The sequence below is a fragment of the Podospora pseudopauciseta genome, chromosome 6 (assembly GCF_035222475.1).
Source record: "Podospora pseudopauciseta strain CBS 411.78 chromosome 6, whole genome shotgun sequence".
In the NCBI taxonomy this organism is placed as follows: domain Eukaryota; kingdom Fungi; phylum Ascomycota; class Sordariomycetes; order Sordariales; family Podosporaceae; genus Podospora; species Podospora pseudopauciseta.
In genome coordinates, this window is record NC_085895.1 from 1946075 (window position 1) to 1959560 (window position 13486).

At 50.7% G+C, this 13486-nt stretch overlaps 5 protein-coding genes across 5 annotated transcripts; 2 read left to right on the plus strand and 3 right to left on the minus strand.

Moving 5' to 3' along the window:
• Positions 1-227: 227 nt before the first annotated feature.
• On the plus strand, positions 228-1720 carry QC763_602057 (uncharacterized protein; the record flags this gene model as incomplete). Its single annotated transcript, XM_062914056.1, has 2 exons — positions 228-514; positions 574-1720. The coding sequence occupies 2 exons, from the start codon at positions 228-230 to the stop codon at positions 1421-1423; spliced, it is 1137 nt and encodes a 378-aa protein (XP_062762881.1). The 3' UTR covers positions 1424-1720.
• Positions 1721-6798: 5078 nt separating this feature from the next.
• ASB6 (Ankyrin repeat and SOCS box protein 6) lies at positions 6799-8028 on the plus strand (the record flags this gene model as incomplete). The annotated part of the gene is made up of 1 exon (XM_062906270.1): positions 6799-8028. The coding sequence occupies one exon, from the start codon at positions 6799-6801 to the stop codon at positions 8026-8028; it is 1230 nt and encodes a 409-aa protein (XP_062762882.1).
• A 593-nt stretch (positions 8029-8621) lies between these two features.
• On the minus strand, positions 8622-10072 carry QC763_602010 (uncharacterized protein; the record flags this gene model as incomplete). The annotated part of the gene is made up of 2 exons (XM_062914053.1): positions 8622-9315; positions 9380-10072. 2 exons carry the CDS (start codon positions 10070-10072, stop codon positions 8941-8943), a joined length of 1068 nt encoding a protein of 355 aa, XP_062762883.1. The 3' UTR covers positions 8622-8940.
• A 356-nt stretch (positions 10073-10428) lies between these two features.
• QC763_0093250 (uncharacterized protein) lies at positions 10429-10692 on the minus strand (the record flags this gene model as incomplete). The annotated part of the gene is made up of 2 exons (XM_062906271.1): positions 10429-10492; positions 10562-10692. 2 exons carry the CDS (start codon positions 10690-10692, stop codon positions 10429-10431), a joined length of 195 nt encoding a protein of 64 aa, XP_062762884.1.
• Positions 10693-12189: 1497 nt separating this feature from the next.
• QC763_602005 (uncharacterized protein) lies at positions 12190-13405 on the minus strand (the record flags this gene model as incomplete). The annotated part of the gene is made up of 3 exons (XM_062914052.1): positions 12981-13405; positions 12557-12911; positions 12190-12495 (listed from the first exon to the last, which is right to left on the minus strand). The coding sequence occupies exons 1-3, from the start codon at positions 13055-13057 to the stop codon at positions 12190-12192; spliced, it is 738 nt and encodes a 245-aa protein (XP_062762885.1). The 5' UTR covers positions 13058-13405.
• Positions 13406-13486: the final 81 nt, after the last annotated feature.

Genomic DNA, 13486 nt, shown 5'->3' on the forward strand with positions numbered 1-13486 from the left:
GGGGTATATACCATAATAGACTTTAGAATGCCTTTTTTGCAGGCTGCTTAAGAAATAGGAGGTAATGGTAAGGGTCATGACTGTCAAGGTGTGTTGGATCTTGTCGTGAGCTAAGGAGGAACGTCAAGTGTGATTGGTTGCTGGACAAGCTCATTGATAAAGACACCTTACTTCACCAGGCCCAGTTTCCAGCATCTCCAACGTTCGTCAAGTGATTGAGATAATTCATGAAGTTCAACGGTGCTTCCCGGCGGAGCCACAGACATTTTGTTGCCATTGCAACACTTATATTCTCAACGCTCGCCTTGTCTACTCCTGGGCCTGTCTCCAATGGTCAAGATGGCGAACAGAGAGTTATCAGTGACGGAGCAAAAGATGAGACCCAGACATCTCGGGAAAAAAGCAGTGATAAAGAAGGGACAATCAGTGGCTTCAACCCTCCAGACTTTGAACTTCGCATTCTGGCCCTCGGTGATTCCATCACTTATGGGCAGGGCTCAAGCCATGGCAATGGGTAAGCTGTCAATCTTGAGTTGCATAACTAACCAGCCACTCAAACTGACTCATCTCCAGATACCGCAAATACCTCCGAGACTCCCTCCGGCAGGCAGGCTACAAAGTCAACATGGTCGGCAGCAAGCAGCACGGCCTCATGAACAACAACCAAGTCGAGGCACGCGACAAGATGGACCGAGTCGCCACCATCCACGGGTTATCCAAGCACTCGGTCAAGTACCAGCCCAACGTCATCCTCATCCACGCCGGCACCTTCGACACCCTCATGCAAAATGATCTCTACGAGACAGAATACAACTATTCCATGCCAGCATTCGGGTCAGGGTCATCACCCTGGATCGGCGGCATCTACCAGCGATACGCCGACATGGTAGACTATCTTTTCGATCAGGTGCCCAACACAACCATCATCTTGTCCACCATCATCCCGACCGGGAATCGAATCATTTACAAAAACATGGACTATGTAACCTCCATGGCCCGAGAGGTTGTTGCCGATCGTCTTTGGGTTCTCGAGCCTGAACGGCCGCAGAAGATTGTACTCGCAGATATGTGGGCGGTCGGCATCGGAGCAGCAGAATTCGAGGTGATGGGTCGGCATGATTTCAGGGCGGATGGGATCCACCCCAACGATTCTGGATACGAGAAGATGGCGAGTATCTTCTTACGGGCGATTATCGGTGCCGGTGAAAGTGGCTTTCTTTCCCCGCTGAGAGATTCGGAGCATGTGGAAAACATGGCGGAAACTTACGGTGACGACCTTGACACCTTCACTGTCGAGGCGCAGGTCCCGTCACCAGCAATTGACGAGAATGTGATGATATATATGGCAGCACGGGCAACGAATATGAGGGGCACGGGGGGCAAAACTCCAGATGATGGTATATGGAGTAAAACAGAGGATTGATAACTGGGGCCCAAAAGAGCTACTCGTGTCCTTCAGATAATGCGGCTAATGCAGATATCAAGGAACATGGAAAATGCCACCGTGGACTCCTGACAAGATTGCGGCTTCAACACGAGGCCACACGGGTGATTGAACACAAACTGGGGTTTCAAACTTTATTTCAGGCCACGTCGGACTCCCACAGATATTAAAAGTCAAGCCCATCTGCATACAAATTTCCTCCTTTCTCTTGCCGAATCCGACAGGACAAGGTCATCAAAATTCCTCCCGCAACGCGCATCAAGATACAGACACAGCAAACATCACAGTACACTCAGCGGCCACTCGACACAGCAGACAGAACAGACACAGCAAATAGCACTCCAATTCAAACGACTATCACATCCACCACCTTCGCATCCCTGCCGTCTCGTCAGCCATAGCTAAAAGTTCTCACGCGTCAAACTCGTTCATCGCCTTCAGATTCAATCCCTTTCTCTCAAATCCCGTGGGACGTGGGCACTGACCACCCACTGCCTTGCTCCTAGGTCCTCTTGATCTTCCAGCCTGGGCTACTTGCCTTTTCCTTCCTTTTCCATACCATCACAATATTCATCACTTTGTCCACACCTGCGTTGCGTCCCATCGTCCCATAAATCCAATCCCACAAATCCTTACACAACCCGCAAGCTCAAATGAGCAAACCTTTGTCATCCAACCACCCACGAACCATAAAAGTCAATGATGCAAAGCCCTCGACAACCCAACCGCCACAGTGCCAAGGTACAAGTCGAGTCACTGGAGTAGCTGAGGCCAAGCCAATGACGAAGCCGGCCAGCCGTGAAAAGTCGTCAACATGGCACTTGAGCCACCGAGCCTCCGAGGTTGACCAAACCCACCCACCCCTCTTGCTTGTGTACACGATTGAAAGCCAATGATGAAGCGGAGCCATAAGACACGTCGTCGGCATCGCTGCTCGCCACTGAGGTTGATCAGACCGACCGGGGTGGGGGGGGGGGGGGGGATGACCAGTGATAGTGGCAGCTAATGGCTACATGGGGTCCTTTGTTGTTGGCTGAACAAAATATCATCTCTAGGCCAAATTGGCCTTCAGAAAAGGAATCTCAACAAAAAGGAGCACCCACCTCAAACAAAGAATCTGGCCAATGATGAAGACCTGGCCGGTGTCAACACGCAGATCATGTCAAGACAAGCCGTGCCTCTGAGGCTCTCGATCGAACCCGGGGCAAGAAACCTGTGAGAGTGGTAGCCAACGGCTACGTGAGGGTCCCTAAGCATCCGCTAAGAAATATCATCACCGCTCAACAACGCTCAGAAAACAACAGACTTTTCAGCACAAGGAACACCCACCTCAAGAGAAACCGGCCAATGATGGGAGCCGGTTAGTGTCGAGATATGCCGTGCCCCTGAGGCTATCGATTAAACCCTGGGGAGAGGACTTGTGAGAGTGGTAGTCAATGGCTCCGTGAGGTCCTTTATTCCGCTTCTTCTAAAGCAAAAGTAACGATATCATCGCTAGGCCACCGGCCTTCAGAAACACACTCTCGTCAAAATAAGGAGCAGCCACCTCAAGCAAGGAACCTGGCCGATGATGAAGAGCTGGCTGGCGTCGAAACAGGTCGTCGAGATCATGGTGGAACAAGTCGAGCGAGCCTCTGAGGCTGTTGAACGAACTGAGGGGACAAGAAGCTCATAAGAGCGGTAGCCAATTGCTATGTAATACGATCCTTTGATGTCTCAGTGACCGATGATGAGTTGACTGGCAGGGGAGGTCGTCACGAGGCCTGCGAACCTGTTGATTTCCGTCTGATGAGGCTGTGAAGTCTGCCGCGATGTCGAGTGACAGGTCGATGGAGGTGGATGAGTGTTTGAGGAGGCGAGGGTCGAGAATCCAAGGAAGAAGACTGAAAGCTGACTGTGGACAGACATCATGATAGAGGGAGAAGGATGACAAAGTCAAGAAGCGGTGGTGCAAGGTGAAGAGAAGAGAAGACGAAGGCGAGAATCCTGGGAAGATTGGGAGAGTTTTATGGTGCGCTCCATTGCTCGGCACTGACTTCCCCTTTTCTGATGGTTCTCAACATGTGAGGCAGGTTGTTGCTAAATCAGGTCATCAGCTTGTTACATGAGGCTATTCAAGACAGTTGTGGGAAGAGCTTGGGAGGTCAAGGTGCAGGAAAGGGAGAGTTCGTTCCGGTGCTGGCACTTGCATTTGTTGACATATGGCCGGCCATGTTGAAATCCGTAAGCGGAATGGCTTCATGGGGACGTTGCCACCAACTGTAAGGGTTGCGACAGGAGCCGGAGGACAGCATTGTCAGAGAAGGTTTACACAACAAGGGGTGGCATCATTCTGTCAAAGTTGGTAACGGTATTTCAGGGAAGGATAGCACATATGCACTCGAGTTGAGACTTGGGCAGGAAGACACCAGGTACAGCAAGTATTGGGACATGGCTTCATGATTTGGAACCCGTCGACCATCGAAAGGACAGTTGCCTTGTGACATGAGGGTGAGCCCACGTTTATGAACGAAGGAAATGACGGACCAAGTCTCATTTCTTGGGTAGACACTTGACGAGTGATATGCTCTTGCGTTTTAATTTCAAAGTACAACTCAGACCCAAAGCTCTGCTTTGCTATCGTGCCTTAGCGTCGAGGGGATTCCAAGGCCAAGGAAGGAGGATAAATTGTTCAAGGTGGCAGCAGCAGCAACAGCAACAGCAACAACGGGTTCTTAAAAGGGTTGTTAGGGTAGGTAAACCCTGGAGCTTTTCTTCATTTTCATTTTTTGTTTTTGATGAAGCCACCGGTGCGGCATGAGGATTGCTTCCAAACTCAGCATCACCTTCATCATGTGTTGGACATTCCTCCTGTGTAAGGGCGTTACTCGTTGGTCTGTTGATCGTGGGAAAGACCGCATAGAGGAAGAGTGACAGCGCGATTCTCAAACAGTTGCGGCTGTTTTTTGTGCACAGAGAAAGTACCGATGGTTGAAAGAAGGATCTGGGCGCATGGAGATAGGGACAATCCTTCTTTGAACTTTAAAGGCAGGCACACGTGTATGCTTTAATAGCATGGAGGTCACAAATATTCTATCCCCCATTGAGTTACAATTATTTTTTCATGAACACAGCTGTGTCCATGGTGTTTGCATTAATGAGCGTGATAAAAGTATGCAAGGGTTCTGTTGCTAGGGGTAAGTAAGGGGTGAGTAAACAAACCCCTTTAAAACTCCACAGCGGGTAAAACAGACACCATGTCCACCACCTAGGTACATCAAGCATAGTGTAATGAGTATACTGATGAAAGGTACGATTCCACAGCTGGGTATACTCCCAAATACCTTCCACTGTCGCAAAGCACTGTACAGCACATCACAGCACAGCTATTTAATTGTTTATGCAAATGCAATAAAACTATTCTATAGACTATGATCCTCATCGTCCAGTTCTCAGATATGCTTAGTACAATCAGGTTTTTATTCGTAACAACCTATATCAGGAAACCACACGAATGAGTACAATCCAGCCAGTAACTGTTCTTTGTCCCAGCTACCTATTCACTAGCTCTTTGCACTGGCTTATCTGCTGCGCGATAATTTAATTATGTGTTGTACAGCCTGCCATCACTCCTTTGATCACATTTTGTAATAGTTGCAATAGGCATATATACGGTCTGACGAGTGTAAAACTTGGGTATCTCGTAAAACTGTAGCCTCTGCATCAACAACGCATGTTGCGAAGAAACAGATAATACATCTGACCACCTATTTCTTATGCAGATATACAAACTATAAAGCGTTATCATTAAATTTTGATACCCAGTATTCAGGCGCATCAGTTCATAAGGCTGAGCTGGCAGACTTGGGGCGAGATTGCCTCAAGTCAACCCGCAGGTGGGGGGTTCTCACTCTTCATCAACAATACAGGGCTTGACAACAATCCGCACGACAACCTGACACAGAGACTCATCTGGTATCGAATCTCATTTCAACTACCTCATGGGACAAAGTCAATGTGGCGGTAGCCCAGCCATGGTGCTTGGCTCATTGTGGGCATCCCTAGTGGCATGTGGATGTCGTGTAATGACATTTGGTAAATCATTCACCTACCCCCGTTTTTAGCATTCACCTTACTCTGTCTGTGCAGATAGATCTCTTCGGTAGGGGATAGCCCGACATAACCAAAGGGCACGGTGGCGCATGGCACCCGTCTGTACATATCGCAAATGCTCTATGTGGCTCGCTTCATCCTTTCTTCCCTGGACCGAACCCGCTGGGTTCTCCACCTCTTCGGATGCTCTCTTGGCGGTGGCCTTGCCCTCAGGTCCTTATCTCCTCAAGTGGCTGACGATATTGTCGATCTGAGAGCATTATTGTTCTAGGTAGCCTGCGAGAAATAGCAACAATATACTCAGACGTGTGCATTACCCATCACACACCCTACACGCGTCCTCGAACATGGCTGACCCGCTGAGTCTTGTGGCCAGCGCTATCGCCATTATCCAGGGTGGTGAAAAGCTGCGAAAGCTTGTTGGCAAGGCTCAGGAACTCAATAAAGCACCCACAGAAGTTGAGCTTCTTCTTTGAAAGATCTCGGAAGCCAGGACATCCTTCACCTCTCTCCAATATACCGTTATTGCGGCTGCCCAAGGTGCCAGACCCATCAATTTTGAGGTATTACGGAGCCTGCTTCATCAATATGCTTCTCTCCTTGACTCTATAGAGCTGCTGGTGGACAAGTATCTTCTCAAATCGCCCAAGCAAGATGCTGAGGGGGGAGATGAAAGGGCAGGAATGGAGAGGTCTGTTGTGAGGCTGGGATGGGTTCGGAAAAAGACAAAGGTGCATGAGATGCAAGACAAGCTTCGGAATGTCCGCTTTCTCATCGTTGGTGAGCTGGCAGTTATGTCTTCGTAAGTAACCATGGCATGGGCCTCTTCGTAAACTGGCAATGGACTGGCGTGTGCGCAGATTCTCCCAGGCTGAGCGGTTAAAACAGTCCAGACTCATCTATCTCGATAGGAGAAGCTTCTTACACAGATACTACATACCGCAGAGAGCGAAAACTACGCGTCAGGGGCTCTAGGGGTAGTTACCACCGCATCCGAGCCAAACGAGTTACCACTGGCCAAGACAGAGGAAACCCAGACAATAGCAGAGGGAATGACAAAGGTGAATCATCAGAATCTTCCTCCTGGGCCTATTCCATCGACTTTCATGTGCGGCCCATGCAAGTGTGCCTGCCACAGCACATGGACACTGCTGTTCACGACATGGAAGAATCTCGGTGGCACAGTAGCCATGCGATCTCGTGGATTCCCTTTCTAACACAAGGACTGCGACGTCTCGTCTTGCAAACGCAGATCACAGCCCATGATTAGCGGCGCATTTCACCTCCCACACTGGATCGCCTCCCGCGCGATCATACTCACCCTCATCAACGGACCCTCCATATCCGTCTCGCTGACAGTCGCACGCATTGTCCCCCCCGACTCGGACATCTTCCGCTACATCCAGACGGGCAACTGCTCTGGTCTGCAAACCCTGCTCCTCAAAGGCCAAGCTTCTCCCGCAGACATGATCGAGTCTCTGTACGGGACCCTCGACGCCCTCCTTTTCGCTCTCAACTGCAACCAATACGAGATTTGCCAGCTCCTCCTCTCCTGGGGCGCCGACCCCCACGCTGAAAACAGCACCAAGCTGACCGACTCGGCCGCCAACATGGCCTGGAATCTTTCCATCGAGTGTCCATCCCCAGCCAACAACGCACGGAAACACCTCATCGAGTCTACATTCCCGGCCCCGTTGGACCTCGACCGGCGCCAGTTCTCACTTCTGCACAAGACCGTCCTCGGCCTTGCCTACACCAACCTCCCAGCACTGCTCGCTACCTGCTCACCCGACGCCCTCAACGCCCGCGACTGTCATGGCCGTACCGTTGTCCTCATGGCCGCCTGGCGCGGCGATCTGAAAGCCGTGACTGAAATCCTCGCAGCTGGCGCCGATTCCGACTTGCACGATGGTGATGGCCGCTCCCCGCTGCATTACGCAGCTATGACGGCATCGGATGTTTGTACTCGGGCCCTGGTGTGGGGTGGTGCGGATGTCAACAAGGTCGACAATTATGGTGAGACGCCGCTGCATTGTGCGTGTAGCTGCGCCCGTTTGGCCAATGTAGAGTACCTCCTATCTGTGGGGGCGTGGCTGGACATGGCAAACGAGCGGGGAGTGACGCCTCTTATGGCGGCAGTCATGGCGGGAGATGTGGGGGTTGTTGAGGCGTTGATAGCATGCGGGGTGAACGGGGAGGTCAAGGATAAGGGTGGTGAGACGGCGGTTGGGCTGGCGGTGTGGGGGGACCAGACGGATATTGTGGGGGTGTTGGTCGATAAGCACAAAGGGAGAGCGAGGCTTGATGTTCACAATGATAGTGGGAGAACGGTGCTACACACCGCTGCGAGATATGCGGGGGTTCAGACAATGAAGAGGTTGCTGTTGAGCTTTAGGGAGCAACCTCCAGGGGAAAGTAGTGTTAGACTAGGAAGTAGGGTCGACGGGCAGGGGATGACTGCGCTGGAGAGGTTGGTGGAAAGGGGGACTTGACGAGGGAGTTGGTCGAGTGTTTTGAAGCGTTGTTGGTCAAGTCTACAAGAATCAGTCCATCGAAGGATGTGGAGGAATTGTACAGCAAGCCTGGGGAGGAAATAGAGGGATTAAGCTCAAGTGACTCGGATGATGAGGTCTTTGTGACGGCTAAAGAAAAGGTAGAGTAGCTGGTTTTGGTTTTATACAAGGAAACAAACCCATCTCATTTGCTACGAGCTTTTTACGATGAACTCTCTGCGCCAGAACTTTGATCAGATTCGGCGCCGCTGACGTCGAAACAAAGCTTATGCCCGGTGAGAGCCGAGTGTGAATTTGTTTTAGCATCGGTTATAGATCGCAAAACGAACAGAAGTTATCACATACAACCATAGATAGCAGAAAGCTCGGGATCCCGTCCGCTCTCCCTTAGATAAGCTGCTAATCGCCAGATCAGTACTCAGGTGGGTGACCACCAGGGAATTCCTGGTGTTGTATGTTTTTGGCTCCATTCTCAAGACTTGGCACCAGCCCCCTTTTTGTCCGTGAGCTGTCACCACCCTTCTCCTGTTGAGAAAAACAAAAGCACAAAGAAGTAAGTTGAGGATAGCAACCTGTTTGAAAGGAGTGACTTCTATTCACTTGAAATGAGAAGACTAGAAGTACAGGAACAAAATGCAAGCTATATACACATATACATAAGAGGCAGACTCTCTGCTCTAAACAAATGACCAGTTACTTGGGTATCAATGAGTGTGGCATTGGCCACCTGTGCCAACAATACAAGGAGAAATGTTTCTCGATCATCAGGAAATGACATGGGAAAAATGAATGTTGTGCCTTGGTGGCCTGCCATCCAGTCACCTGTTGTTCATGTCGGTTTCCTGTTGTCAGCTCTTTCCACCCCGGAGCTCCATATCCACACAGCCTTGCTTAAGCCTCAAAGTCCTCCAAGAACTCAGCCAGCACATCGGGATCCCTCAAATCACCATCAAGCTCGACCGCCCTCTGGATGAGCGCCTGCAGCTTCATCTCCGACGCCTTCACGCTGCGAGCGAGGAGGCGTCTGGCGTTCGCAGCTCCAGTGTCAGTGCCGTTGTTTCCATTGCCAACCTCCACATTGTTGTCAGCATTGTTGTTACCAGCTGCGCCAGCCATCTGCACCGGCACAACACCCCCGAACGGTCCAGCTCTGGCGCTGTTCTGGCACCTCACAAGGCAGACATTCTCCTGACCAGCGACGGTCCCCGTGCACTGCTGGTTAGCGGGGATACTAGCCGTCAGGGGGAAAGCGGTAGTTTGTCCTTGCTGTATTCCTCATTGTCAGTCATGATTCCTCGTGATATAGTCTGAAATCGCTGGAGAGACTTACCCGATTGCGAGAGTTGCGCCCTGGGACATTTTGTGTGACTTGGATGTTGGACCATTGTTGGCCTGTGGCATCGGCATTGATCATGCACTGGTAGGGACCACCGCCATCGGCGTTGACCTGGTGAAGCATCATCGAGACCTCACCTCCTGGGGTGACCTGGGGAAGCTGGTCTCCTGTCTCAGCGAGAATAGCCCTCGTGCCGGCTTCAAGCTGGTTATCGCCGGCACCGATCGTCTCGCCAAAGGTTTGAGCAGACGAGCCACGGAAGCGGGTGGAGTCCTGCTGGAAGGGACGGCGGCGGGTGCCGTCACGGGGAGTGGTGGTGTCGATGCCGAGGGCCATGCCGGAGCCGCCTGCGTTGCCGGTTGCTTGGACGATGGCGCCATGGGCGGTGACGAGGGGGAGGACCGGGAGGAGGAGGGTGAGAAGGGTGGTGAGAGAGAGAGACATGATTAGGATGTGAGGTTGGTGTTTTTTGAAGAAGTGAATAAAGTGATAGAGTTTGTAAAGGGGACCCTGCCGGCGGGAGGTCGGAAAAGATAGATGTGAATAGAAGAAGGTGCTGAGTTGGTCTCCTGGACGCTTGAGGGTGAAGGTGAGGATGAAGATGTAGAACTGGCTGATGAGAGAGGGATGGTGATGGCTTCTTATAGACAATTCTCTCAGCCCTCTCGTCCATATCGTTGTGATCATGAGTCCACCACATCAAGGTCGACTGCCGCCCATGTGAGCCGACACCCGAGTTTGCCAGCACATTCTTTCTGTCTGTTTTCATCCGATGTTGTCGAAACTTACCCCTCAAGTGACGAGAAATCGCTCAGGCACGCAGCAACAACCGCTTCGGGCAAGTTGCGTCGACTCCAAAACACTTACCCAGGAGCTTCATCGTGAGGCAGTGCTGAGCGCCAGAGTTTCGAGGGGTCTTGTCGACGGCCTCGTTCCCCTCCGCTGCAGATACCAAGCAGTCAGTATCAGTGCATCTCTCGCCGTGCTGTCATCCAGGAAGACCGGTGAAGCTTGAAGAACTGCTGACTTTAGCAGCCAGCCAGCTAGAAGTTGTAAGTACGCTGAACTTCATTTTCCTGGGTGATCCACAATAGCCATGAAGCTGATCTGGGGATCACGATAGTGTTAACAGGAGAGATCACCTAGCCTGTTTGCCAATGCATGCATTCAACTTACAGATCTACAAACAGAGTCTTCCTGTCGTGGTCCCTGATGGCAGACCCGAGATCCGTCTTGGCTCCGGATGCCACACTACTCGCTTTGACTGTTCGGTTGGACAAATAAGCTTTGACAGGTTGGCAAACCATCCATCACCGTCGCCGAGATATCCCGTAAGCCAGTAAGAACTCTTGATGGCTGCCCAGAGTTGTAGTTGCAAGACGAAACATCTGTGCACCAGAAACAGTAACCCGGTTAGACATCTTGGCGATAAAATCCCCGAGAGCTGTCACCCTGATGGGAGGTTTCATCGTGTTCGACCAATAGGGCTGCAAGACTTATTGCACCCCAGCAAAGTCACGAAAGCGATGCAAAAAAGCAGTTTGAGGACTCGGTGAGTTGTCCTTGTGGCTTGCTGTGCTCTAAAAAAGCCTTTTTGCGCGACAGAATCTCATTCTTTGAAGACTATCCTCATCATCAGTTCATGTTTGGGACATAGAAGTAAGACAAAAAAGCGCTGCTGAGGTTATCAGTCGCAGGCGGAGCCTTGATAATTGGCTGCTCAAAATCAGTTTCACGAACTCTTCTCTGTCCCCACAAGGGGATTTTTTTTGGGAGTGGCTGTGCACGCATGATTATTCTTTTGTTCTTTTGCTTCTAGTTTCGAGCAAAAAAACAAGGGTGAGAAATCCGAGGATCTGCTGAAACGTTTGTTCGATCTCGCAGCCTTGCTGTCGATCAAACGCGGCGAACCCCTTTCACAAGGGCTCAGGAAACCACCACCTGCCAATCGCATCAGCACCGCTATCGAGAAAATAAACCTGAAGAAACATTTCAACATCACATAAAACTTAGATATTGGTATGCTGCTGGGGGCGCTAAAACGCATGCATGGTTATTCGCAGGTTTCTCAGCATGTGAGCACCAGGCCATGCCGGAGATCCAGAGCGGAAACACCATCCATGGCGTGGCAGCCATAGAAAATATTTGAGCAGCGATGAAATAATAGAGGGCTTCCCCTTGAGCTTCTTAAAACAGGATATTGTCTGGTAGTTTCACCGTCCACTCAGAAGGGGGCCCGATGGTCTCTACCCCTGAGGGTGTCGAAGTATTGACCGGGACGGGTCAAAGTATCGTATCGCGAAGTTGGCCGTTCTGCTGCCCGTGAAGACATGAAAGTGGTGTTAGGTTGTACTACCAAGGCCTGTTGTCAGTACGATGCGCGCCAATCAGAGCATTTGCACACTGACCTCTTTTTCGACCTAGGGCAAGTTGTAACTCTCCTGCGTTTGCCATGGATGTGGATCTCGTGCTCATAGACGCCAAGGGCGCATTGACAACATGTCTTGGGCCACCTGGTACATTGCTCTGAGAGGGAAGTGTTGCATGATGAGCTCGACCTGAGCCTGGAGCATATCTATTGGTTCTCTGTTCAGCTCTTGGGACAGACATGTATGTTGGTGATGCAGTGGTGTTGAAGACTTGTGGCTGAATGAGGTTTTCTGGTGGTCCTGTACCATAACGTCAGTTCGATGCGCCTGTTGATATGAGAATAGTAGGACCTAATCACTTACTTTGGTGAGTGTAGCTTTCTGGGACAGGCATGCTTCTTTGAACAGTCTGAGCTTGTTGGTCAGGGGCCACTGTCACATATCTGGGCCTATTGATCCGGTCGGCCCCTGAAAATGCAGCTCGCGGCAGTCTTGTATCTCTGACTCCATGTCCTGCTTGTGGAAGATCTCTTGGGCGAAGACGGCCTGAGGAGACTTGCTCTCGTTGTGATGTCCCTTCCTCGGCACGCATCTGATAGAGCTGCTCCTGAAGTTCTCGACACTTCTTTTTGAGTTTGTCGTAGACACTCCGAAAATGTAGCAGTTCCTTATTTCTTTTTTCCAGATCTCTGTTGAGATCTTCACACTGGCGCGAAATAGTTTCCTCCTCCCTTTGTATTGCTAGATGGGAAGTGAGCAAAGGGGAAAGGACCCGGGGATCTTGTGGCTATCTGCAACATACCATCATATTTAGCTTTCCAGCCAGCACAGGTTCTCGACAATTCCGCCTTTTCTCGACCGTCCTTTGATCTTTTGCAGTGAGCATGTAGCTGTCAAAAATATAGGTATATGAGGGAGCAACTGACATTTGTACTTCTAGTTGCTGGGACCAGAACGCCATCGCACTTGAAGCAGCTTCCATGATCATTGTTGGGCTCAGCCCATACATCAACTGGACCGCATCTTGAACCGATGATTCCCAGTCCTGATGATTGCAGATTTCTTCTTCCTCAAGATGTTTTCTGCACACCGGGCAGCTCCATGGTGGCTCATTTCCAAAGCCATGGGTGATGGCGCATTGGTTACAGAGGATGTGCCTGCTCCCAAAGTTAGCCGTCTCCCTGACTGACATTCGCCAGATACCGAAAATAAAAATTGAGACTTACATACAAGAGGTGACAACCATGCCATTCACCAACTCGGCATCGCAGCCCTGGACCTTGCACTTCAGATAAACAGGCATTTTGACTGCGGCGCAGATGCTGAGACCGTCGTTCAAAGCGAATTGCAGATAACAGCAATCATTTTGACGAAGAGATTGCTAATCTGATGCTCTGATCTATCGGTGAAGATTCTGAAGTGCAATGGGAATGGAAGGTGGGTGGCTTGATGGCCATCCTTGTTCCTTCCAAACTCAATGGTGCAGGTGGATATGGTGCCTGGAGCCATGTGATGGCTGGAAAATCAGCGATCGTTCCGTGAATTCACCGCAAGAGAAGTGAATTGTCTTTGTCTCTTTATCTGGACTCCAATCACTGGTATCTTATTCTACTACCTCTTCTCTCTCTCATGATCATCGAGTGAGGTTGATCTCAACAACTGGGTTAGGGTTCTTTCCCAGCCACGGCAAGCCACGCCAAGTATCCCTGAAGCACGGACCGACCCGTTAATT